Source organism: Choloepus didactylus, chromosome 12 (genome assembly GCF_015220235.1).
Source record: "Choloepus didactylus isolate mChoDid1 chromosome 12, mChoDid1.pri, whole genome shotgun sequence".
Classification (NCBI taxonomy): Eukaryota; Metazoa; Chordata; class Mammalia; order Pilosa; family Megalonychidae; genus Choloepus; species Choloepus didactylus.
The window spans coordinates 14374757-14401542 of NC_051318.1; the positions used below are offsets into that span (position 1 = coordinate 14374757).

General features: G+C 39.9%; 1 protein-coding gene across 1 annotated transcript in view; it reads right to left on the reverse strand.

Moving 5' to 3' along the window:
* Nucleotides 1-26786, reverse strand: part of ATP8A2 (ATPase phospholipid transporting 8A2) — a 505799-nt gene that overhangs the window by 438820 nt on the left and 40193 nt on the right. Inside the window, exons 2-12 of the mRNA XM_037800280.1 lie at nt 26300-26399; nt 25746-25844; nt 24807-24852; nt 24016-24056; nt 19688-19761; nt 17662-17731; nt 17168-17295; nt 15894-16005; nt 9801-9966; nt 4962-5089; nt 3808-3885 (exon numbers count right to left, since the gene is read on the reverse strand). Coding sequence (XP_037656208.1) covers nt 3808-3885; nt 4962-5089; nt 9801-9966; nt 15894-16005; nt 17168-17295; nt 17662-17731; nt 19688-19761; nt 24016-24056; nt 24807-24852; nt 25746-25844; nt 26300-26399 — 1042 coding nt within the window. The remainder of the gene's footprint in view (nt 1-3807; nt 3886-4961; nt 5090-9800; nt 9967-15893; nt 16006-17167; nt 17296-17661; nt 17732-19687; nt 19762-24015; nt 24057-24806; nt 24853-25745; nt 25845-26299; nt 26400-26786) is intronic.

The following is a 26786-nucleotide window of genomic DNA, read 5'->3' on the forward strand; positions in this document are numbered from 1 at the left end:
CCCACATAGGGGGGAGGGCAGCAAGATCACCAACTAAGGTGGCTTAGTTAGCAGGTAAACTCTCCCTCATTTTTGAAGGACAGTTTTGTCAAATAAAGAATTTGAGGATGGCAATTTTTCTCTTTCAGTACCTTAAATATATCATACCACTGTCTTTTCACTTCCATGGTTTCTGGTAAGAAATCAGCACTTAGCCTTACTGAGGATCCCTTGAATTGCTTTCTCCTTGCTGCTTTTAGAATTCTCTCTTCATCTTTGGCATTTGACCTTCTGATTAATATGTGTCTCAGAGCAGGCCTATTAGGGTTTACTCTGTTTGGAGTATGTTGCAGTTCTTGGACACATATATTTATATCTTTCATAAAAGTTGGGAACTTTTCGGCCATTATTTCTTCAAATATCCATTCTGCCCCTTTTTCCTTCTCTCCTCCTTCTGGGACTCCCATGATGAGTAAGTTGGTTTGCTTCATGTCCCTTAGACACTGCTAAATTCTTTCTCTTCTTTTCTCTACATGTTCTTCTGACTGAATGATTTCAATTGCCCTGTCTTCTCATTCACTGTTTCTTTCTTTGCCTGTTCAAATCTGCTGTTATATGACTTGTGTATTTTTAATCTCTATTATTGTGCCTTTCATCCCCATAATTTGTTATGTTTCTTTTTAAACTTTCAAATTCTTCTTTATGTTCACACATGGCCTTCTTAGTGTCCTTTATTTCTACATCCACCATTAGTTTATTTCTATCCATATTTGAATTGATTAAGGAGATTTGTTTGAATTTCTTTGATTAGTTGTTCCAAATTCTGTGTCTCCTCTGAAGTTTTAATTTGTTCCCTTGACTGAGCCCTATTTTCCCATTTCCTAGTATGGCTTGCAATCTTTTGCTGATGTCTGGGCATCTGATTAACCTGATGTGTGAACTCTGAAGGTCAGCTTCTCTGTTTTGCCTAGGGCTTTATCATAGAGTGGCTTTGTGTTAATGCTCTTATTTGATGTTTGCTCCAACTTATGCTGGACCTTTAGAGTAGCCCACACTTAACTGTTCAGCTTTTCTCAGCTCTTCTGCCCATGATTCTTGCCCTGGATATGTGGTACAACTTTTAAGATTTCCCTTTTTGTGCAATTGTTTCATCTCCAGGAGAAAGCTTCCTTCCCTCTGTTCCTTCTCCAGGAAACTTGATCTGGTCTGTTTGTTTCTGTGCAGAATTTTCTCTCCAACTGCTATGATTTGTTTAACTTCTCTCCCTCACTCAGTGCCCCCTTTACATTACACTTCTCAGTTCTGGGACTCATCCTGTCTTACAGCAGTTCAGTTCCCCCCACCCCTTTGTTTTCTGTGAGGCTTTTCTGCTTCCAGTTACTTCCCCAATAGGGTATCTTGCCCCAAGGATCCACATAGGGCTGTATTTCTATTCAGGTGATCCAGCAATCAGAGGCTGGGTTGAGTGTGTGCACTTCTTACCAATGGTTCTGCCATGGTCTCCTTTATTTCCTAAGGGCCCTTTTGTTTGCACGTGCTGGTCAGCTGCTGTGTTCCGCCCTGGGTTTCTGCAGCCGTGGGTCCCTATGGCTGGATATGCATGGAGCTTTCACTCACTGCTTTACTGGCTTTATGGTCTGCATCCACTGCAGGAGGTAACAGGGCTGTGCTGCATCTGTGTAACTCTTATGTGGCACTGGAATGAGTGGGAGTGGGGGTGGGGAGTCTGGACTGGTGGGTCCAGGTCACAGATCTACATTTTTCTGTGTTTCTTCTTCTTCTTCAATTCACAGTTGGTGGAGTCCTTCTCCAGTCTCTATCATCTTCCAGCATTCCAACCAAGTGGGATTTGTCCTTGTATTAGTTGTTCCTGATGGGAGATTTTTCCAGGGATTGTCTTATGGAGCCATGTTTATGATGTCACTCCTGTCTATTTAGATTTTAAATACTTTTGTTCAAATCAGAATTATTCATTTTCACTCATTTCTTTGGCACCTTCTGGGTATTTCACCTGAGTTTATTTTATACAAATTTATATTAATTGGTTAGAGGTAAAACAAGTTAACAACAGTCCTATGCCCTGTGAATATATTCTAGATGGCTATATTAATTTCAGGATTAAAAAATCAATTATTTTCCCTTTGTCTAAAAATCCGCCCAAGACCAGAAAACTATCATATTTGCTCTTGATCAAGATGGGCTGAAGTGAACATTGCAAAAAATCCTTTTACATATCATTTTATCTGAGTAAAACTGAAAATAAGGAAGTCTTTATATCATAAACCCATAGTTTAAAATACTTTTTAAAATACTCTTTTAAATAGTGTTTCTTACCATATATTTAACACATTATTCCATGGCTAAGTGATCACTCTCTCATCACGAGCACTAAGAATAAATCCCTAATACTCAGCAAAATAAATTTTGCATGTGTTTATGATATATGGGTATCCTAGCCAGTGTTTCCCTTCAACTTCCTCCCAATGCACATTCATAAAAGTTCAAAGTGATGTTGTACTATACTTTGTACTATCTTTTTCTTAAACTACTTATTTCAAAATAATTTCAAATTTACAGGACTGTTTCAAAATTAATACATACCTCACTGTGCCAGTTTGAATGTATTATGTCCCCCAAAATGTCATTATCTTTGATGCAATCTTGTGTGCGCAATGTAATAGTGTTGATTAGATTGTAATTCTTTGAGTGTTTCCATGGAGATGCAACCCACTCAACTGTAGGTGACAACTCTGATTAGATAATTTCCTTGGAGGTGTGGCCCTGCCATTCAACGTGGGCCTTGATGAGTTTACTAGAGCACTGTACAAGCTCAGACAGAAGGAGCAAGCTTGCTTCAGCCAAGAGGGACACTTTGAAGAATGCACAGGAGCTGACAGAGGAGCTGCAGCTTACAGAGACATTTTGAAGATGGCCTTTGAAAGCAGACATTTGCTCCAGAGAAGCTAAGAGAGGACAAATGCCCCAAGAGCAACTGGGAGTGAAATTTTGGAGAGAAGCTGCAGCCTAGAGAGGAACATCCTGGGAGAAAGCCATTTTGAAACCAGAACTCTGGAGCAGACACCAGCCATGTGCCTTCCAAGCTAACAGAGGTTTTCCGGACGCCACTGGACATCCTCCAGTACCCAATTGTTGACGACTTACCTTGGACACTTTATGGCCTTAAGACTGTAACTGTGTAACCAAATAAACCCCCTTTTATAAAAGCCAATCCATTTCTGGTGTTTTGCAAAAGGACAGCATTAGCAAACTGGAACACCCACCTTCCACCTCACAGATACCTAGATACACCAATTTTAACATTTTGCCACAATGGCCACATCATTCTAACCATCCATCTACCTATTTATCTATTTCCTAAACATCTGAGAGTAGGTTGTATACATCATGCTCCTTGAAATATAATATTTCCCTGAGAATATGGTATTTAGTTATGTAACCACCTTAAGTATAGTTATGATGATAAAGAAATTTAACATTGATGTAAAGCTTACGGTCTGTATTCCAATTTTTTTTTATTTGTCCCAATAATGTCCTTTTGGGCATTTTTTCCTCCAATATTAGACCCAGTTGTACTACTTTTTTTTTGCAGGTACTCTCTAGGTGATAAGATATACGCGTGCTTCAAAAAGCATGTCAAAACAAAATATTTTTCATTTAATAATACTTTTGAATACAACATAACTCTTCAGACGTAATAACCACATTCATGAGGAAAGAGTCTTGCAAAAGCTCTCAGTGGTTCTTCTCCTGACCCTGGGCTCTCTCAGGCTCAAGCCACTGCTGCAAAGTTCCCAAGGAGACGCTCACCTGCCCGAGTTCCTCATTGAGATTTGATGTTCTGGCCATCGCAGGAGTGTCATTTCCTATGTAATACATGTCTGTGTCCTGAGGGAGGAGGGGAGAGAGAGAGAGAGAGGGAGAAAGATGGGGAGATGGGGAGAGAATGAGGGAGGGGTGGGGGAGGGGAGAGAGAGGGAGAGGGATGGGGGAGGGAGGAGAGAGAGAGGAGAGGGAGAGGGATGGAGGGAGAGCGGGAGAGAGAGAGCACTTCAGAAAATGGATACCATTAATCCTCCAGCTAGATTAACAAAGAAAAGAAGTTAAAAACAGGTAACTCAAAACCCTTGCATTTTAATATAAATGCTAATTTTATTTTTGGCTGAAAACATAATAGCTATTAGTGCAGAGAAACATTGTGATGCAACGTGAAAGCCTGGTATTTTATACAGATCTGATCTCCATACGATTGCTTCAGGACTGAGACTCCCTGAAACTTCTGAGCTCAGTTAACACCTCTTACACATGTCTGTGTCACAAAAGGACGAGGTCTGCAAATACTGGTTGCTGAAAGCCATTGCTTGAAAGCATGAGAGTCCCCTTCAGCTTAGAAAATCTGCGGTATGTATTGAGGAATAATAATAGTAGTAGTAATACAATAAATTCTACCGAAAAAATCCCACTTCTGCCCTTAAAATGGAATTCAAGTTTACTATCACAATGAATTCTGATAATTAACACTAAAGTAGACACACCTAAGAGACCTTTTCTTCAGTGCTAATTAGATATAGTAATGCCTCAAAAAGCAAGTCAAAATAAATAATATTTTCCATTGAATAATGCTTTCAAATATTACATAAGTCTTTAGACGTAATGACCACATCAATGGCTACGTACAAATGGCAGTTGCAGACATTTCATCACTGCTCACCAGATGTCAAGCACCAGGTAAGAGTCTATCTCCATGAACTCAATCTTCACAACCCCCTACCCAGAAGGGTCTATGGTCTTCCCCATGTCATGGAACGGAAAGTTGAGACATTAGGTAACTGGCCACCTCCACTGGCTCCAGGGCTGACCTCTTACTCACTTTATTACAGTGTCACGAGTCTGCTGACACCTTTCCTCATCTGCTCGACACACGTTAAACTTTATTTACTAGGGAACTCAGCCTTAATACTCACCCAGTTTATAAAAAGGGCTTGAGTGTATTTCACAACCTCAAGAGTCACCAACAGACTAATGGGAATAAGATTGTTGTACAAGATGATGAATGTCAACAGGTTGTATCCAAAGTTATCCGAGCTTGTGTCTGTGGAAGGAAACCAGAATATCTATATAGCTTTAGTTATAATCTCTATTCAGTTTCTTTTTACTTTGTTATTTTGGACTTTTTCTAAAACAGGTTCACAACGAAAGTCTATTGGTTTACATAGAAATTTAGAGAGTCAAGCTAAAATAATTACTGAATACCTACTATGTGTCAGGAACTGTGAATACAAGTTCTGTTAAGATACAGTCCCTGCCAACAAAGAGCTGGCTCCTAATTGGCAGGGAGGGGGTGGTAAGCGGCAGCAAGCAGGCCCTACAACATAACCATGCACCAAGTTACTATATAAAAGAGCAGTTCATAGGGCATTGCAGGAACCCAGACAGGGGGTTTTTAAATAAGGAGGCACAGGCACTGAGGGCCACCCAGAAGAAGAGATGTTCAAGCCAAGTTGTGAAAGACAGAGGGATGACAGCTAACTACAAAAGATGCAGAAAGGAGGACAGGCATTTGAAATGGTAGTAAAGAGCATCTACAACCTCAATGAGGAATGAGTACATCTGGGACAATCCAAGGAGTTAGAAAGATGGAAAGGAATGTGTAAAAGGAAGACGAGAGAAGGACAATTTGATGGAACAAGATCCCTAGGATGGAATTCAAAGCCGAAGCTGGTCGAGCTTGGACAGGAGAAAGGACGAGAACAGAGGAAGAAGTACAAGGTCTGAAGTTATCAAAAAGGAAGCTCTTCCCTGATGGCCGTGATGTCCTAGGAGGCTGAATAAAAACAGCAGCAGGCTAAGGGTTTGACTAGTATTAAAGATGCCTCTGACGGGAACCAGAATTAGATTAAAGGTAGCAGAAAGTCAGGACTGGAAACTAGAGTTTTTAATGGTTCCAACCACAGTTATTGACATTTTTTCCCAAAAAATCAAGTCAAATGGTGTTGGCTTGATTCAGATTTAGAGCTTCGGGAGGTAGGTGTTAAGTAATGAAAAACTTCTGAAAAAGTATAACAAGGATGAGCGAACGCAAGCTGGTCAACAGCTGGAACTTTCCACCATACCTTTGTTTTCTACTCACTATCAAGTCTTCTATTTTTTCTGACTGCTTTTTCTTCTGATTACTACTTTGTTATCTGGTTCTTCTATCCAATTAAGGAGTTGTTAAATAGGATCTCTAAGTACTCACAGTTAACAAACATCCCTGAGGAACAACATTTGCTTATAAACTAATCTCTAGCTGCCAATTAGAATCCTACATTAAGAAAAAAAAAAAGTCATTTATGGAACACTGGCCAAAAGAGATTCATGTCATCATGTATGGTGTTTTCCCCAGCTTCGAAAAGAAGAACACATTCAGGGAAGACACAAATCTAAGGCTGAAAAAAAACCCTTTTAGGTTCTGGTTCAAAGCCAGGAAAATGGAGAGAAGCAAAAAAGAAAAAAAGAAAATCTCTAGCCATTTGTACAAAGGTTCTGACCAAACAAAACTAATAAGTGGAGATGAATAATGAGAGAATGGGATAGAAATGGAAGTCAGGGGTCCAATAGTAACAATGCAAAAACGTGAACTTGGACGGCTGTTACCAGCACTATTCAGACATTATCATAAGGATAAAAGCTGCTCATATGACAAAGCATTAGCAGTGGGTGAAACATTATTCTGCCGTGGCAGATAATGCAGCTAGTACTAGAGTATGACATTATCCAAGCAATTTAAATGTCACTGAGTTTTTCCAAGTTCAGTATCCAAAGATAGCATTAATAGTGTATGTTTACCCCAACCCTGACATTTTGAAGCCCAGTATCCACATACAAAAATTATCAGGCTTCATATCTGAAGCTAGGAAAACAACAGGATCCAAATCCACATTTTAAGAAATAAAACCAATGGGCTACAACTGAAGCCCCAGGCTCATTTCTCACATTTGTAAACCAGTGACAAGGGACCCCATGGGCAGAAGAGAGTCTGAGTTTTCTACATGAAATAATTAGAAAAAGAAAAAAAAGTTTTGATCAGTTTATCCAGAAAATAAAGATGAAAATAACAGTAACCCCAAGAAACTATCCCCAAGTTTTAACATTCAAATTTACCATTAATTATTTTTGTCATTAAATGTTACTTATTTTCTAGAATGGCTGTGTGAGGAGATCAGCAAATCTTATTCCCAAAATGGCAGCAACAAAACTGAATAAAACTGTCAGGACAACCATTTAAAGAATCTGGAAACTGATCATAAAGTATACAAAAAATTGAAAAGCATGTATTCAAGAAAATCTACTGAATCTCGGTAAGAACAGTGGGATTGTCTGGCATTTAAGCCAGAGGCTGTTCCCACCCCACCACCTCCTCCCACTAGCTCCATGTTGCTGAAATTCTATCCCAGGTGGGGAGGTGGAGCCGGACATAAGTACTGGCAGCTCCCATTAGCCCCAACCTTCACCCCAGCTCCACCTTGCAGAAATTCTACCCGAGAGTGGGACAGGCTGCCAGGATGGGCAACAGCCTGAGGTAGCTAATATAGTTTGGAGCAGAGCACAGAAAAATAGAAATAACAGAGATCCCAGTGGCTAATCATCAGGGCAGGTTAATATGTCCACACTCCTAGGAGGAGCAGGCAAAGGACCGGACCAGCCAGAAATTTAACAGGGCTCTCCAGAGAGACAGCCAGAGAAGCCTTGCTGAGATCTCATTCATCCCTGCTGGTCCAGGAGGCTGTGTGAGAGTGAAGGACAGACCAGAGAGGGCCCCTGTGAGCTACTGGTGCCCAACTGAACCTGGGCCAGACTTGTAAACCCCTCAAACACTGAAAGTATTCCCCAAGCCACACCATATCCAACAGGAAAGAGATTTATTGGCTTAAGGGGTCTTAAGCACAACCGCTGACCAATCGTTGGCTGACTTCTAAACTATACGGACCCAAGGGTGAACCCTAGGAGTGTGGGTTTAAAAATAAAAACAAGGAAGGGAATGATGGTAAATGGGGGATGGGGATTCTTTTGAGGGGGATGAAGAAAATGTTCTAAAATTAGACAGTGGTGAGGTTGCACAACTTAGGAGATGTACTTAAAACCAATGAACTGCACACTTCTAAAATCTTAAAAGTAAGAACAAAGAAGACTGAGCTGTACACTGCGGGAGAAAGAAGACTTCACAGAATTAGTTCAGCAAGTCACTAAACAAATAAACAAATAATAACAATGAAAACAATAGCAACAACAAGTCCCAGAGAAAAGAGAGAGTCAGAATCCAGAGTTGCTGTGGTATATTATCTAAAATGTCCAGTTTCCAACAACAAAGAAATGAGACATGCAAAGAAACCAAAAATAAAAAAGTAATAGAAACTGCCTCTAAGGGGACCTAGATGATAGGCTATGCAAAGATTTCAAAGCAGTTATTATAAATGTATTCACAAAGAATGAAAGGAAAATGTATTTAAAGAATTAAAGGAAAGTATGACAGCCATGATTTGTCAAATAGAGAATATCAATAAGGAGATAGAAATTATTAAATAATAATAATAATAATAATAATAAAGAACCAAATGGAAATTCTCAAGTTGAAAAGTATAATAACTAAGATGAAAAAAAACCACTAGAATGGCTCAATGAGCTGGCAGAAGAAAAATCAGCAAATCTGAAGACTGATTAAAAGAGATTTTGCAATTGAAGAAACAAAAGAAAAGGAACAAAGAAAACTTAATAGAGCCTCAGAGTCCTCAAGTATACCAAAGTTTACATGTAATGGGAATGCCAGAAAGAAAGGAGAAAAAGGGACAGAAAAAATATTTGAATATCTAATAGCCAAAGTTTCCCAAATTTGATTAACAATATTAATTTGCATACCAAAAAAAATCTGGTAAACTACAAAGAGGATAAACCCAAAATGATTAAAAGCCAAAGGCAATCAGAAAATCTTGGAAGCAACAAGAGGAAAAATGACTAATGTACAAGAGAAACACAATAAGATAAACAGTTGACTTATCTATCAGAAACAACGGAGGCCAATAGTCAGTGGAATGACATTAAAGTACTAGATAGAAAAAAGTATGTCAACCAAGAATTCTATACCATTTAAAATTATCCTTCAAAAACAAAGGAGAAATTAAGACATTCTCAGATAAAAACTGAGAATTTGTTGCTAGCCAATCTGCCTTACTAGAAATAGTAAAGGAAGTTATTCAGGATGGAAGGAAGTGACACCAGTCAGTAAATGCACACGAAAAAACAAAGAACTAAAGTAACTATCTAGGTAATTATAAATTACAGCATAATTTCATGTTTTTAACCTTTCTTCCTTACTGGTTTTAAAACAACTACATAAAACAATAATTACAAAATTTCATTGTTGGACTGGGAAAAGAATGAAGCTACATGGAACAAGGAAACGGTACAAGGTGATGACTCAAATCCATAACATGAAATTAAGAGTACTGAAAATGGTAAATAAGTAGGCTAATAAAAAAACTATATATTTTTACATTTTTCTTTTCACTTCTTTAAAAGATTTGATTATATAAAATGAGAAAATAATTGAAAAAATAATCATCTGAGTATAAAACAATCCCCAAATGTGCCCATCTTCACTTCATTGCATGGCTCCTAATCATCGATCTTCCTTCCAAGGGTCACCATATCTTTAGTAGCCAAAGAGAAAAAAAGACTGCCGTGGCCACCGCACAGAAATCATGCTTGGAAGGACTTGGCAAGGATGGTTCTGTCCCACTCAATAAGAAACCCACGCCAGCACTTACTCATCTTCTTGATGTACCAGATCTTTTCGCCGTGAGACCCATTCCAGTACAGGGCCCCCACTGAGCTCACCAGGGCCATGACCAGGAGGATGCCAAACAACACCAGGATCTGCACGTTGGTCACCTTTTCAACATTTGATCTCTTGAGAGGTGCTTTGGTTGAATTCTGTATGGAGCATTTCAAGTCAAGAAGGGTCACGGGTTTGGAGGCAAGAGGTGGGGAGAAAAGGAAGAAAGATAATCAAATTCAGCAACTGAGGGTAAAAGACTTTTCTTTTTTTTTTTGCAAAATAACCAGTGAAATTAAAAAGTATATCATGCTCCTAAATTATGTCCCTCCTCTACAAGCTAGTTTTAAATGAAAAAGACAGAAGGCACCCTCTACCAGTTTAAAGAACACATTCCAACTCTACAAACTATACTTATGATTACATCTTAGGGTAAAAGTGGCTATATTCATCGTCTTAGAACAGAACAGTTTCCAAATAATTTAAGTTTAGAGTAAAAGATATCAGGATGTGTCTAAATCAAAAGAAACTTAAAGAATTTATACCATAAAAATCTAGAGAGAACCTTCTAAGTAACAACACAGCTCTAAATAAATATATTAAGGGATATTAATAAATACCTATGGTCCTTGCAATGGCTCAAAATTTAATTGAGAAAAGAAAAACCCACACAAACACATACACTTCAATAACACATGACAGAACATCAATGGATGTCAAAATACGTGGATGGACAAAAAGTTTATTTGGAGAACTGTGAATAAGAAATGAACAGGAAAAGTCAGGAATGGCGTCCAGAACAGCAGGGGCTGGAACTGAGTCCTGAAGCATAAACAGGGTGCACGCAGGAAGGTAAAACAAAATGGGAAAGTCAGGTTGGAAACATGGCACTATCACAAGTTCAGCATCCAAACACGTGAGAGGCTGCTTTCTCAGTGCTGACAGGAAACCAGCCTGGCTGAAGCTGAGGCCACTCTTGGGAAACAAGTTCAGAAAGATTCGTTAAGGCCAGACCCAAGGATCATTGCATGTCAGGCTAAAAATTAGGGACTGTATCTTCTCAGCAGTGGAAAAGTCAATAGAAATGCTTGAACAAGACATTGAGGCATCAGAATGGCCATTTTATAAAAAAGAGTTCTGAAGTTTGTTGGGGAGGGGAGAACAATGGCCCCCCAAAAATGTTGACATCCTAATCTCCAGATTCTGCAACTATGTTACCTTACAGGGCAAAAGGGACTTTGCAGGTGTGATTAAGTTAAGGACCTGGAGACGGGATTATCCTGGATTATCTGAGTGGGCCCAATTTAATCACATGGTCCCTAAAGCAGAAAACCAACTTTTGTGTTGAGAGATCAGACAATGGAAGAAAAGAGAGATGCAATGTTCCTCGCTTTGAAGGTGGAGGAAGGGACCATGGAGGAAGGTGGAGGAAGGAATGCAGGTGGCCTCTAGAAGCCGGAGAAGGTGAGGAAACAGATTCTCCCCTAGAGACTCCAGAAAGGAACGCAGCCTTGACAACACCTCGATTTTAGCCCAGTGAGACCCACGCTAGACTTTTGACCTACAGAACTGTAAGATGATACATTTGGGTTGTTTTAAGCCACTGAGTCTGTAGTAACTGGTTACAGCCTCAATAGGAAATGAACATAGTAGCATAGCAGATGGTTGAAGGAAACATTGGGAAGAGGACGGCCAGGTGGGAAATGATTATAATGATCCATTCCTGGAGGTGAGCAAAGTCTGGATTAAATCAGAAGCCAGGAAATAGACAGGAAGAGATGGGCACAAGAGCTTCAACCCAGTGGTCAGCTTCCATAAGCCACAAACCCTGCCTCTTTAGAGGCAGCACTGATTTGCATCTAACTGATTTCATAAAGTACTAACGGACTATAAAAATGGTTCCTTGCACCAAACTTAATTCAGCCCTCTCCTTCACTATTCTCACATTATCTGGTCATTAAAAGAGTAACCGTCTCCAAAAATAAAAATACGAATAGTCACAATGTGAAAATAAAATTGAGATGAAAACGGGAGGCAATTCATCACCAAGTTCCATAAAAGAAGCTCATACTGCAAGATCATGAAAATTGTTACCTGAATTCTATCGCCAAATCCAGAAATACTATTATTGTCATACTTTTCCTTGGGGCAGGAATTGCCATTCTGGTGATTTTGAAAAGCTAAGTACTTCAGGTGGCAAAGCAGCTTGGTAACATTTTCCTTTATCTGCACGTTCTGTTTTGTCCTGTTTCGTTTCGTTGCCTTTCACCTTAGTTCTCTAAATTACTTGTCCTTTACAGACTTCTTAATTTAAAAATTCATCTAGAATCTAAGTGGAAATCCATTTGTAAAGGTAGAACTATCACCAACCAAATACCACGTAAATGTCAGTTGAATCCCAGCTCCAGCTCTTTCCAGGTATGTAAACCCTGGTAATGGGTAATGCTCTATGCCTCGGTTTCCTCATCTACAAAACGGGAAAAATAATAGTACCTTCCTCATAGGGCCATTGTGAGGGATAAATGAGTTAATGTTCATGAATTGCATAGAAAAATGCATGGCACTAAGTGTTTTCTGTAATAAATGTGATATGATCTGTTTCCTATTAAATCAACTAATAGAAATAGTAGACATTATGGTTGAACCGTATCCCCAAAGAGATGTGTGCCAGTCCTAACCGCCAGTCCCATGAACGTGGCTTTAGTTGGAAAGAGGGTCTTTGAAGATATGAGTTAAGATGAGACCTGGACCAGATTCAATTACGTACCCCAGAAAAGCATGTTCGTAATCTTAATCCATTCCTGTGAGTGTGAATCACTGTGAATAGGAACTTTGGGAGACGTTGCTTTTAGTTAAGGTGTGGCCCAACTGAATCAGGTTGGGCTTTAGTCTGGATTACTGGAGTCCTTCATAAGCAGGATAAAATTTAGACAGAGAGAAAACCACATGAAGGAGAAGAAACTGGAGGTCAACAGAAATGGAAGAGAAAGGTGCATTGCCATGCGATGGAAAAGCCAAGGACGCGAGGACAGTCTCAGTCAGCCCCAGACCACCACCATCTTTGGGGAGAAAACATCGCCTTGCTGATGCCTCCATTTGGACTTCCAACCTCAAATCCCTGGGCCAATAAATTCCCGTTGTCTACACTGACCCTTCATATGTTATTTGTTTTAGCAGCTGGGAATCTAAGACAAGGCCACACTGGATCGACGTGGATCCCCATCCAATATGAATGGTGTTTTTATAAGAGGAGGAAATTTGGACACAGACACAGACACAGAGGAGGACACCAGTGCAAACAGAGGAACAGAGATTGGAGAGAGGCGTGTCCAAGCCTAGGAACACCGAGGACGGCCAGCAAACACCAGAAGCTGTAAGAGACGGGAAGGTTCCTTCCACACAGGCTCAGAGGGAGCAGGGCCTGCTGGCGCCTTGATTTCAGACATGTGGCTCCAGAATCACAAGACAATAAATTTCTATTGTCTTAAGCCACCCAGTTTGTCGTAACTTGTTACAGCCACAAGGGTGAGAGTTTAAAAAAAAAAAAAAAAAGTAGAATAAGCATCCCAGAGCAATCACGCTTTCTCTCTGTGGTCAAGCGAAACAAGTACAGGCAAAAAATGTTATTACACAAACAGGATGGCTTCCAGCTACACACTACGTTTCTTTTGAAAGCTCATTACTTTTACATGTTGTTTCAACCCTAAAGGCACAGAAAAGCCAGCGCAGATGTTGCTGTGGCTTTTCATTATTCTGAACTCAAGCAGTCAAAAGGTACTGAGCTTTGCAAAGAGGAGTATTAAACCTGGGTGCAAGGAAGTGGGACCATCCCATTCAAGAAGTAATTGAGTGCAGACCCTGCTCACTGAAGAGTTGATAGGATTATTTTAACTCCCACTTTAGCCACAAAGCTATATTGCCAACATATAATCTAGAAAACAATATTACAGACTGAAAAAATCACCCAGTGTCCAAGGAGTTTTGGCAAGTGGTTAAAAGTGTAATCTCTTTGTCACTCTATCCTATAAATCAGGAGTGATTTGTGGTTAGCACAGCTCCAAAACTTAAAGCAGTGGCTACCGGCAATGGACTGGGGAAGTTGGAAGATACTTGCTAGATGGCCGAGCAAAAAACTATTCATCAAAAATAGTCTTCAAGCACAGGCTTCTCAGAAGCAATCAATTTTAAACATCCTGATCACCACTTATGAATGGATGAGAATCTAGCAGGAGAGACAGATCAGGCACAGCTCAGCTAGATGCTAAATGTATAATCCTAAGTAAAACTTTTTAACCGCCACGGACTCCCTAACACACTTCATCTGCAGCCACTCCACCGTGCCTGCAGCCCTACCGTTCCACGACAAAACCTTCCCCATGTGCTCCCCCTCCTGGATGAGGCTTCCCCTACTCCTGCCTTACCAGCCGCGGACACTCCTCCCTGCAGCCCACTTAATTAAGCAGAGGGTAAAGAGTCCCACACCTGGAGTCGGAAGGTAAATTACTGGACAGGGCCCAGTGATACTTCTGAACCTCTATTCCTCTAATGCCGTAGGAATTTAAAAACCCACCCTTTTAAAATTCATGCCATTTGACTACGCTACCTTCTGCCCCTTCCCTAAGCAAGTCCACCAACCTCGCCCTTGCTCCTGCCACCCCCCACTCACCAGAGACTTTGAGCACTTGGCTCATGGGGTTCCTCTCTAGTTCAGCCTGGCCGTTATCCTGTCTTCAAAATCCACAGCACCAACCCATCGAACGAGAACTGAGTCTCTCAGTTCCTGACGTCTCAACCTTCCACGACCTTCGCAGCTCACTGCTCCCATGTTGGCTCACTCCCAGGTGGCATCACTCTCCAAACCCTCCACCCCAGAAACACAAGGACACACATCCAACACCCTGATCAACCTCTCACCCGGGAACTCCAGCAGTCTCCAACGTTACTGAGTCTCTAGATCCTTCTAAACCTTCCTGTCTCCCTTTCCTATTACCTAAGTTGTCTGGACACCATGGTCTACCATTTCCTCTGTTCTAATAAATATCTAACTCTTTCATCATATTATCATTTGACCTCAAAGAGCCATACACCAAACAGATCGACTTTACACAGATCTCCAACTCTCTAAAACATATTTTGGCCCAGGGATCATTCTTAGTACCTAGTCAACTGACACCCCCAGACCTGATGCTAGCTATACATCATAGCACTCTGTAATGACATAGGTTACAACAATTGACTCTCTGCTTTGCAATTCCTTACTACCTTCTTAGTCTACCTAACCCCTAAAAGGCAAAACTGGGTTCCTTTCAATATTGGATCCACAAGGCCTGGCACAGGATTTGATGCACAGTGGTCACTAAATAATTCCCATTCACAAGTATAACCCAAAATGTGCTTCAGAAGGGATACAAAAGGGGTTACAAGCTGAAAAGCCAATGTTCATTACTAGCAACCATTAGCAATTGCTAATTCAAAATAAAATGGTGAGGGATACCTAAGGAATGTAGAAAATGACTCATGGTGTCACTGATTTATTCAAATTTCAAAAGCTTTCTGGAAAAATATGTCATAATAGAATTATGAGCTATAAATTCATAAATAATGAGAAACATTAACAAGGAGAAAGAGCAAGATCATTTTAACTTAATATTTTTTCTTTGGTATATGAACAATAAACATTAATTTCAAAGTTCAAAAATAATTGATTTAATAATAATTTTAAATTAAATTCAGTTAAATACGACAGTTTATATTAAACTCCAAATTGATGGGGTAAAGAGGAAAAGTAGAGAGAGAAATCAAGAAGTTGGAGCTAATCACCCCTTAAGTTAGAAGCAACTGTCCCCCTAAAACCAGAAGACAAAGACCATTTCTATTTCAGGCAAGAGGTAAACAATATCTGATAACAGAAAATCAGAAGAAACTACCTAAGAAACTAAAATAAAGGCACTTCCTTTCCAAATTGAGATTCATAAAATTTGAAATTACAAAATCGACATCTGCATTTTCTACCCTCTACTCAGTAAGAACAAGGAGGAAAAGAAATACTAAAATCAGTACCATTTTTCAGCATAAAAATGTTTACCTGCATGAGCTTGGTGTCGTGGCCAGTATAAACAACTATGCCAAAGACCCACTGAGTATTTCTAAGCTGTGTGCCTCTTAATAAGATCTGGTCAGGCCCAAGGGGAACAGTTCTAAAAATGAGAAACAACATTTACATTTAATGATATTCTGGAAAATAAACAGGAGATTTCCCCTCAAACATAACCCCACGTAATGTTTCCTTCCGTCAAATTTGAACTGTTTCACTGAGAAACAAAGGGCAATAAACGTTACCCTGTGTTTAAACATACAAAATAAAAAGAAGAAAAGGTTTATCTTCTCCATTCCTCACTATAGAAAAAAAGATTCTATAAAATGTTAGCGGGAATAGGGTCTCTTACAGCCCCATTACAAAAGTCAATACCCAGAAGGAAAACTGCTAAAATACCAACAAGCAGCTTACCCATTTGGGAAGCACAGTTTATTTTATACACTAAGATAAGAAAAATAAAAAGCAATAAACCTATGATATCAAATTTGTCAAAGATGACTCAAATAAAAACCTGAATGAATCAGAAATTCAAAACGGGGCGCCTATAGAATGGAAACCAAGACAGCAGTCACCCTTACAGGGGTCAAATTTATTTTGCGTTGATTCTCATGACAAGGTCCTTCCCGGCCCTGGATGGCCCGATAGCCTGCGGGAGGTGCTGGTGAGAGGCATGCAAAAAAAGAGGACGGGAGATAGGAAACTGCATCCCAACAAAACGACAAAAGATGACTCTCAAACAATGAAACAAATGCCAAGAGGACAAGACGAGAATATAGACAAGACGGCACACACCATTCAAAAGGAAGAGAAATTATTGTTCATGTCATTCCACTTTCTAAAAACAAAGGAATGCTACTCAAACAAATGCTGGCAAGAAAAATTGATGTTTCAGCAATAAGTGTATTCCTCATTTTCATACACCCCACCCTCTCTTATTCAGCCAAAACCATCTCTCTGCCCTGACTGATAATATATACAGAGAGAGCAGGCTACATATTTTGAGTCTCACTGGAAACTCTCAGGCATCTATTATTCTCAGAAATCAGAAATTCTTTCCTTAAATTTAAGGGAAGGTACAAATTGACTGAAGCAGTGTTTCAAAAAAACCTCAGTCTCTAATACATAAGCGTAACATGATAAATCTCACTCTTTTAAGATATCATCAAACTAGAGGGCAAACTTTTATTTTTCAAAGCTCCAGTCTGCCTTAGTCACATGAAGAAACAAAAACGAAAACCCAAGGAAAGGAAAAGTGATACTACCTCTCCCCATCCAAGTTCAAGTTTCCAGTGAAGTCATAGAGGTGGCGATTGGGTCCTTCACATTCGATGGTCCCAGATAACTTCATCAAGACTTCCCTGGTTTGCATGTCCGCAGTGAGACTCAGACCCTAAAATGTTAAACCAAAGGAGAAAACTGAAAGCAATCTTCAGGGTGCAGGGGCAATGATCAGCATCCCCGCCATTAATTAAAAGAAAATAATCATCTAAATGGAATAATTTGGAGGGCTAACAAATCAAACTATCAGCCTGTAAGACAGACTTTACCAAAAAATTTTGCCACAACAATCTAATGCCAAGGTTTCAAAATAATTCAGCAAAGCATCAAATTAAGATTCCACCAGTGTGCTGGAAACATCTGTGTGTTAACAATAATAAACATACTCAAATATCTTAGAGAACAGATAATCTATTAGCTGTATTCTAAAACGGGTCGTAAAATTAAAGTATCACTAAATGTAAAAAGTTGACTTTACCTGACGTATTTTAAGGTTTGTCTCCCCATCTAGATTAGCTGTTTCAACATAACACATTGCCTGAGGTTCACTAAGGAGAGAACAAAACAGCCAAAGTTCATTAAGACCCTCTCTACCAAATTCATAGTTCATCAGGGTTCTACGACGGAAAGTATGTCTGCTGATTTAGCCCTTCCAAACTAAACTATTATAAACAACTACCTTAGTAGTAATAATTGATTTAAAGGGCAGACAAACATTCATCTTTGTTGCTCAACACCAATACACAGTTATTTGCCCAAAAGATCCAACCAACCTTACAGCCCCCACATAATTACTGCAGGATCTCAAGCAGACAGAAGTAACTGAGGATGATGCGAATGGGCATGTTATCCGAAACACATGATGTTCCTGCTAAGACCCAACTGTTGAGTTCAAGTTGATCCCTGAAGTCTGAGGCTCGGCCTTCTTTCAAACCCAAGGGCAACTCCTGACCAAAAGAGATGCCCTCGGTGGGGCCAGTACACAAACACCCTTTGAAGAAAACTACAGCCAGCAAAGTTAAGGGATCAAGGCTTGGCAAGCCTCTGCGTCACTGCATTTTTGTTTGACTGCAATTTTTACCATGTCAAACGCAACTTCTTAATCAAAACCTATAATTTTAAGGACAGAAAACTCAAATAATAAAGGTAAGCACAGCAGATGCTGTACTTCCAATCTTCAGGTATTGTAACACAGTTAGTAGTTAAGAGAATGGGCTCCCCAATCACACCAGCCAAGTTAAAATCCCCTAGTTCTACCTTTACTGCCATGTCAAGTTGTTTAATCTCCTTGCACCCTGGTGTTCTCTTGTATGAAATAGGATGATCAATGGCCATTGGGAAGATTAAAGGGAATAATGTATGGAAATTCTGAACATGCTGCTTGGCACAAAGTACATGCTCAAATATTAGTAAACAAGCATCCTGCAAACACGATGTTGGTTTGGACAAACAATCCTGTATTAAAACCAAGTTTTCTGAGGGTCACAGCCAAGACTCATGCCCCATAACTATCAAGTGATCAATATGCTAATATATTTTTAAGAAAAATTTCTTCATTACCAATCACTAGGGGCAAATATTAACCCTACCATGTGCTTTTATGGTACTTTGCCCCCTTGATAAGCCTGGGGTCCTATTTTTAAATCTTTTCTCTCAAGCAGGAAGTTAATGCTGAGGTTTAAAATCCAGTGAGTTATCAAATCCAATGCAAGAAACACTATCGGCCATCAAAGAAAATGCAAACAGAGTAAGTATCCATGATTCTCAACAGCACATAAATATGGGAAGTTAGAGTCTTAACATCATATAATGTAATCTTGAACTGAAGAATAGAAATTTATTCCTACTCTAATTTTGGCTCCTTCTTTGATATATACTTTAATGCATTAAGCTATTCTAATGAGAAGTCAAAGGCTGTGTTGTTCATTATTTATGGCACTGAGTAATGAAAGCTTTGCAGCACAAAACTACCTAGAGAACGTGGAACTGATAGTTGGGCAGGAAAGGGCAAATATTGGGCTAATGAAGAGGAAATACCATCTGCAGGTCACATCTGCTCTGAGAAAAGGCCCAGGGTTCTCTGAACGGCTAGTCAAGGGAGGCATTGAGTTCCGTGAGAAAGATTACAGGCTGGACCCATCAGGAAACTGGTTCTGATGACTCGACTTTGCTGCAACCTGGATGTTACTGAACGTATGAGTCAACTGCTCTTGGATGAGTTTCCCTATAAGTGAAGAATACCCCGGAAGAGCCATGAGACTAAAATGAGGCAAAAAATGAAAAAGAATTCAGAAGAAGTTCAAAGGAATGAATGGGAGAAGGTAAACTAAGGGTTCAGGCAGGAGAGAGGCAAATGGTTAGGAATGGAAGAAGAGGATGTGGAGAGAAGGATGGTGACTCTGGGGTAATAGAGAAAGGTGGCTCAAGATACTGTGCAGTTGTCATTTAATGCTCTATGGTTCTTATCATTTATTTCAGGAGCTGGGCCCACACACACGCCTGACCTGGAGGAGAGCAGGGCCATGTCTGCCGGAAGATACTGCCCATTCACGACCTTCACAATGTCCCCCACGGCCACCTACAGACCAGGGACAAGGGCAGAGGGGCAGGAAAGAAAGAGCACAAATGGGGAGAGAGGGGGTTAAATACTTGAAGGAAAAACTACTATATAGCTAAGCCACAAAGCCAGAGAAGGCCAAATTATTTTCCTTGACAAGAACCAAAAGAAAATGCTTCAATATAGATACCTGGTAATATTGTGCTTTTTTGCAAAGATGCTTTAAAATGCTTCAGTACAGACACCTGGTAATATTGCCTTTTTTTGCAAAGATGCTTAATGAAAAAGAAAAAGGGTGGGGGCAGGTATAAAAGGGATGAGTCTGGACAATTCTCACAATCTTATTTTCTTACAATCATTCATTCGGTTACACATGCTTGAATGCTTCTGTAGCTGCACACTGGGCAGTGGGGTGGAGAGCACGGCTCGTCCACCTGGGCTGGAACTCCCAGGCCGCGTCACGCACTGGCTGTGTGCCCGTGGGCAGCGAGTTACACACTCTGCCTGCCTCAGTTTTCTCATCTGTAGAATGAAGACCACAGCGTGTCTTTCATGGGTCATAGTGAGGATCAACTGAGTTAACCCAGGGACATTTCCCCCATTTACAAATGGGGAAACTGAGGCTTGGAGCTAAATAACCTGCCCCTGGTCACAAAGCTAGTAAGTGTTAGAAACCTGGATTCAACACGAGGCAATCTGATTAGAAGGCCGGGATCTGATTAAAAGGCAACACTCAATTCACCCTTAAACAATGCATCTAAAAGGTCCCCCAGGATACCACAAAATAGAAGAGTTGCATAGCTTCGAGAAATTGCCAGAAAAAAATAACCATGGCCAACGTCAGGGACAACCCTGGGAAACAGACTCCACTGGACAGAAAGCCCCCAGCCAAGGAAACAGGCCCTGGTCTCCGAACAGTGAGCCCCATGGCCAAGGAGCTAAAAATCCTTTAAATGACAGCAGAGAAGCACCACACTGCACAGAGCAGGGCATTCAAATCAGGCCCAGGTTCAAGTTCTAGCTTCTCAAGCACATTCTAGTTCTGTAACTTGACAAGCTTCTTCACCTCTGAGCTTCAATCTCCTCACTTACAACGGGGGGAAATAATGCCATTGACCTTGTCGGGTTGATGCAAGGGTTAAAGCTGGCATATGCAAAGCTCCCAGCATGGCCTGGGTATGCGCTAGGTGGCACAAGTGTGAAAGTCAAGGGTGCTGGAATTCTCCCATGACACAAGAAGAAAGTTCATTCCTCGTGCAGAAATCATTTCACAAAAACTCACAATGGACACTTCTGTTTTCTGTTTTGTATTCTAACCCAGGTTACTATTCACTTAGAAATCAAGAATTTCAATTGAAGGAAAAAAACAGTGGCTCTTATAAGCTAGGAGAATGAGCCCCGCAGGTGTCCACATTTAATTTTCTTTTGGAAGAAAGGCAAGTTTACTAAAAGGCGTCCTCCCGGCGCTTCAAGTCACTTATCAAAGCGCATGGGGAAGTCAAAGCCATCAGGCTCAGCATAGAAAAGGACAGTAAGAATTAAATTCTAGAACCACTGTACATTTGAAGTCAGTAGTATCCAACTTTGTCAAAGAGAGACAAATAATTCAAGTATATTCCACAATAAAGAGAAGCTAAAGAACAGATGCTACCCAGCTATTACAACAGCCACCAGCACAAAAGCAAGGGATACCTATATAAACTGAAAATCTTTGTTAAAAGTAAAAATATTTTATATGAATAGTTTAATTACATAGAAAAAAGCAGAAGAAGCAATTAGTAAGAAAAACGAGCCATACCTCTCAAAAGAAAAAAGGCAGTGGATTTTTTTTTAATTTAAAGTGGGAGGACAAGGGAAATTATGGCTTTCTCCCATGTCTCCTTTCTAAACAAAGAAACAGTTCATCCCAGTTACAAAGTACTAAGAAGTTTTATGTACTGGAGAAACTACTTACTCAGGACTTTGAAAAGCATTTTCCAATTTAGATCCTTGTGCATGAATGTCCTTTGAGTGCATGAAACTAGCTAGAAGTTCCAATTCCTGTGGTGGGAAAGAGCCCCCTCCAAATGGTGGGACCACTGTAGTCTCAGAGGGTTCTCAGGTCTCTAAATCTTGAAGAAGAACCAAAAAGATCTTCCTCTCAGACTAAATCAGAGCTATGGAGATCCACTCAAGAGCTGCCTCTCAGCATCCACCAACTCTACAACTAGAGCCCAGGGGCCAGATTCCAATTTGAGCTTAGAGTTTAGTGCTTCTGGAACATTCAAGATAGCTAACTCCACCTGGCTTTCCATCTCTGCCATCTGTAACCACTGCCCAAACTCAATGCCCTCTCATCTCCCATTGTCTCCCAGATTCTTGGCCCCAAACTGAATGACCAGCAGCTTTGCAGACATGCTTGGTTTCCCGGAGTGCAAAGCTTGGACCCAGCTCCCTCTGTCTTGAGCATTTTCCTCTTAAACCAGCTGCCTCCTACTCATCCTTCAACACACACTATGGCATCTCCTGAAGGGAGCCTGCCCTGACCTGAGCCCCACCCAGCATAGGCTCTCAGACTCCAAAGGACGCCACTCCAGAGCCACAGCCCACGACGCATTCCGTTCACTGGCCTGCCGCTGCTACTGAGGGGTCCTGGGTGTGCTCCGGAGAAAAAGCAGCACCAGCAGCTCCTGGGAACTTGCTCAAAATGCAAACTCCAGGGCTCCACCTGGACCCACTGAATCAGAAGCTCTTGGCGTGGGGTCCAGGCCTGCAGAGTTTGAGAACCCTACCCGAGACTCCTCACGGGCAGGGTCCGTGCTTTATTCTTATTTGCATCTCCCAGGCCTGCCACAGTCTCTGGCACAGGCTAAGAGCAAACAAAATGTATTTCAAATGAAATAGAAAATGCATGTGGCAAAGCATATAACAGGTTCTTTTTGTTGGGTTTGGCTTTTCCAAATGTGTGGGGGAAAAGGCCATCATCTTTAAGCCTGCTAAGCATACTCCTGAACCCAGAATCCAGAGACCATCACCCCATTTTCTGCTGTTTCAGGGCCCCCATAGCCGAATCATGCTCCACTGTTGCCCGTACTGGTGCTTTTCTTGGGGAAGATGGTGACAAGAGGAAAACTAGAGAAATGGAGGGGCGATTCCTCAGGGCAGTGGGAACCCTTGGTTCCTTCGAGCACTGGGAAGGTTTCTATTCTCTGTGAGATCAAGAATTTCCCATCTCTTGACCAAGAACCACTTCACTTCCAATGTAGGTTCCAATGAGGGTGAGGTCAGTTAATACAGAACTTCCAGACTGCCATGAAGATTAAGATGTTATCACGCAATACTACAAAAGGGAGATATTTTTAAATGGGGGATGGTTCTCCCAAAACAAAGTAAAAACAAAACAAAACTCAAATGCTGAATTTACCATAACATGGGCATTTATCATATATAAAAGGACATAAGTATTTTAAAACACTGTTTATTTAATATTTAGTAAAAGAAACTTTTTAAGTTAACGTTCTAAAAAGTAGTTTTCTTTTGAAATTGTGTTAGTCAGCTTTGAATTCTGGGACAGAGTCATCCCCCAAAACATTTTGTGACTGCTAAGAAGGTCCAGCTAAAACGTTGAAAAAGCTATTTTTATCAGACACAAAATACCAGATGGCCCAGCATATTTCTTCTGAATTGACTCCTCATTACTATAAACAACCCCCAAACCATGCCATTCTCAGATCCTGCAGACTTCACACTTCTAAGGATGTGGAGACAAACCCGTCCTCAATATTGTAAAATTAAAAGCAATAACTGTGGCCATGCTAAGCCACCCCTGCCTTGGAACCAAAACTAGAGCTCTGATTTTCAACCTCATCATAAACACAAAATTATTTCCACCCAAAATGTTAGAAGTGAGAATCTTAAAATAAAATTTGAAAAAAAAATTACTATTTTTTTTTTTAATTTTCAATTTAAGCTAGAACAGCAGAACACCAAGGAAAATGTTTCCCAAACTGGATTTAGAAACTAGAAAATTGCTTTGAGGTTTCAGAAATACCCAGCAAGAGCAATGAAGTTCACAAGTCTGAACTGATACAGTGGGTTCCTTCTAGAAGATGCCAGGGAACAGGGCAAACGTGTCAGTTCTAAGTAAAGCTCACGGACAATGCCACAAAGTGACACTTGCATAACATGGAGATGGCCTATGCCCTTACACAAACTGTACACTGCAATCAACACTAGCAATTAATTTCCAGTCTCCAAACTAACACTTTCTGGCATGTCTTTAAAATTAGTTTTTACCTCTTTCCACATAATGGTATGCCACATACCATTTCTTAACACTGCAAAAGAAAAAACAACATATAGGTTAATTCTGGTGATAACCAAAATAAAACCAGCTTTTCAAAGCCAAAAAAAAAAGGCTCTTTAAAAATTCAATTTATTAATTCTAATATTCCTTATCAAGGGTTAAAATTTATCCTTAAACATAAGGGTATAATACTAACCTGCTCCCACCCCAAAAAAATTAAGCCTCAATCTATGTACCCATGTAACATATATACCTTAATGAAGACACATAAATATATTCATGTTCATCCGAAAAGAAGAACAAAAAAAAAAGTCTGTTGCTACAAGATTTTAAAAAAGAGAGAGAAAGAGAGAGAGCTGATCTTCTAGAAATCAATATAATAAAAAGTAGGTTGGTGGGAATAATTGATTGTTTACTTAGGAGGGAATGTATGGTGTGTGAATAGCACTGTTTAAAAAATAAAAAAAATAAAGTAGGTTGGGAGAGATTATGAACCAAGGATGTAAATGCCTGGATGTTTTTATGGCCATTGAAAACTGTCTAGGTCCTGACAATTGCAATGTTTTCTAAAATTCTAAAATACACAAATCCTGTTCAGATTTTAATTAGTAGTACTAACACTTTGATTTGTTTCTCATTTTTCTAGACACTTAAAATATTTCATAGATCATCTTCCCAGTTTATCTCAATACCATTAACTATTCATTACTTAAACTTTCTTCAGTGCAGACTTTATTTTAAGTTTTACAATAGAAAAAAATCATTCAACCTGGTTTCTTACCTATGGTTTTCTTTTTGTTGATTGCATTGTCTGCCTTATGTCGCTTCTGTTAACAGAAAGAAAAGAGTCCTTAGATCCCAAAGTTCCAAATGAATAATTGAAATCACAAACAGTAAGATCAGGAAAAACTAGGGGACAAGGAAACTAACTGTCAGAAGCACTAATGCTGCAAAATTAAGTTCAACAGTTTTAGGACCTAGCATTATCCACTCAATTTAGACGTAATCTATGCTGCTTTAAATGATTATATTTTGATACTAGCAATTAATAAGCACTTTGAAATATGAAACTTCTCTCTCATTTGTTTTAGATCAGAGTAAAAGAATTACTCAGTATGATAATCTAAACAACAGACAACTGATTCATTTTACAGATAAAGTATCTTTTGAGCAAAGTACATTGCTTTGATTTGAATCTCACTTATTCATCAATTCCTAGAAGGTTGTATTATGCATGAGCGAGGGGGAGGAAGTATATAGGGTGTGGGGTATGGGGGTGTGAGAGAGTAGACAATATGAGTGTGGTTACAGACAATGAACATGGAGATACATATTTTCTGGGATAAGTGTGAGGAGGGAGTGGATTAATATAAAATCATCTCCAGCAAAGCAAGCACAACACATCTATAGCAGACAGTACAATCCTTCGTTTGCTACCCACATTAGTAAGCTCTGAAGTAGGATGTAAGGAATGTCGGTGATAAAAATCAAAGAGGCGCCAGAGACCTAACATTTGAAAGCAGAGTTTGAACTACCTGTTTGTCACTGTGTGTCACGTATTTAAGACACTCATGTCCCCTTCCAAAAAATACCATCACAAGTCTTAAGAGACTGGTTCAACAACAGAACAGTCCTCTGTCTTAAACACGTAACCCAAGGTAACTAGGAAGTTATGTTATATTCAGTACAACAGCTATATTATCTGAAAGCAAAAACTTACAAAATCTTCTACAATCTCCTTGATGCCTGCAATTGTTAAAATAATGATCAATGGCACCAGGGTGGTGTATCTTCCTGTGGGAGATACATCGGGAATTTGCTGTAAGATAAAAGAACAAAAGAAAGGAAGTTGGCACATTAAAATCTACACTATGAATAAAACAGCACTTGGCCACTCAATCCTTTGTAATTCTGTTCCTTTTCTGTTACACAAAAATGTTTACCTGGTTTTGAAAACCAGCCACGTATTTTACATACTTTCAAAATTTTATCCAACATTGCTGTGTGTTTGGAACAGAAGAAGGTTAAAGGTATGACCATGGGGCTATTTTTCAATGTCTCTTTTAGTGACTGCAATTATCCTTAAGGCAATTTCAAAAGAAGACTGCCTTTACACAACGATCATCTTTGTTCACGCTTGCAAACAATGGATGCATGAAGGAAGCAAACTATATTCAAATATTGCAACACTTTTCTCAGTGAAGTGGCCTTTTAGCAAAACCTCATTTTGCATGTAAAGTTACAAACTTTAGAAAGCTTTTTTAAAAAAATTACCTGTAATAAGGCAATGAAGAGGAAGAAGGCATTTGCAGCTCTTCTAATCTGCTCGTACAAGAACCGAGGTAGAAAAGTCAGCAAGCTGTACTTAGCTGTACTGTAAGGACAAAGGAAACACCCCTCTCAGTTAAAGACGTCAACTCTGAAAAACTAGAACGAAACAGAAAGGTTCAAAAACATACCCACGGTTTTAATAACAAAATGCTTCAAAACAAAGGACAAGAAAACTGGTATGCTGGCACTCGTTTACAAAGGCTTTATTTCGTAAACAGACGCACCTGACAGGAACATCTTCTCCCCACCCAATCATCTGGAGGCCTTAAAGGGAGAACTGAGAATTTTAACAGTCAGAAAGAAGAATTTCTCTCTCTACTTCAGCCAGCCACCTTCTCCTGGGGAATTCAACATCACTGTCACCGGAGTTTCCAGCTTCATCAAGTTCCCAATTTGGGGCCTGCCCTACAGAATCCAGACTTGACAAACC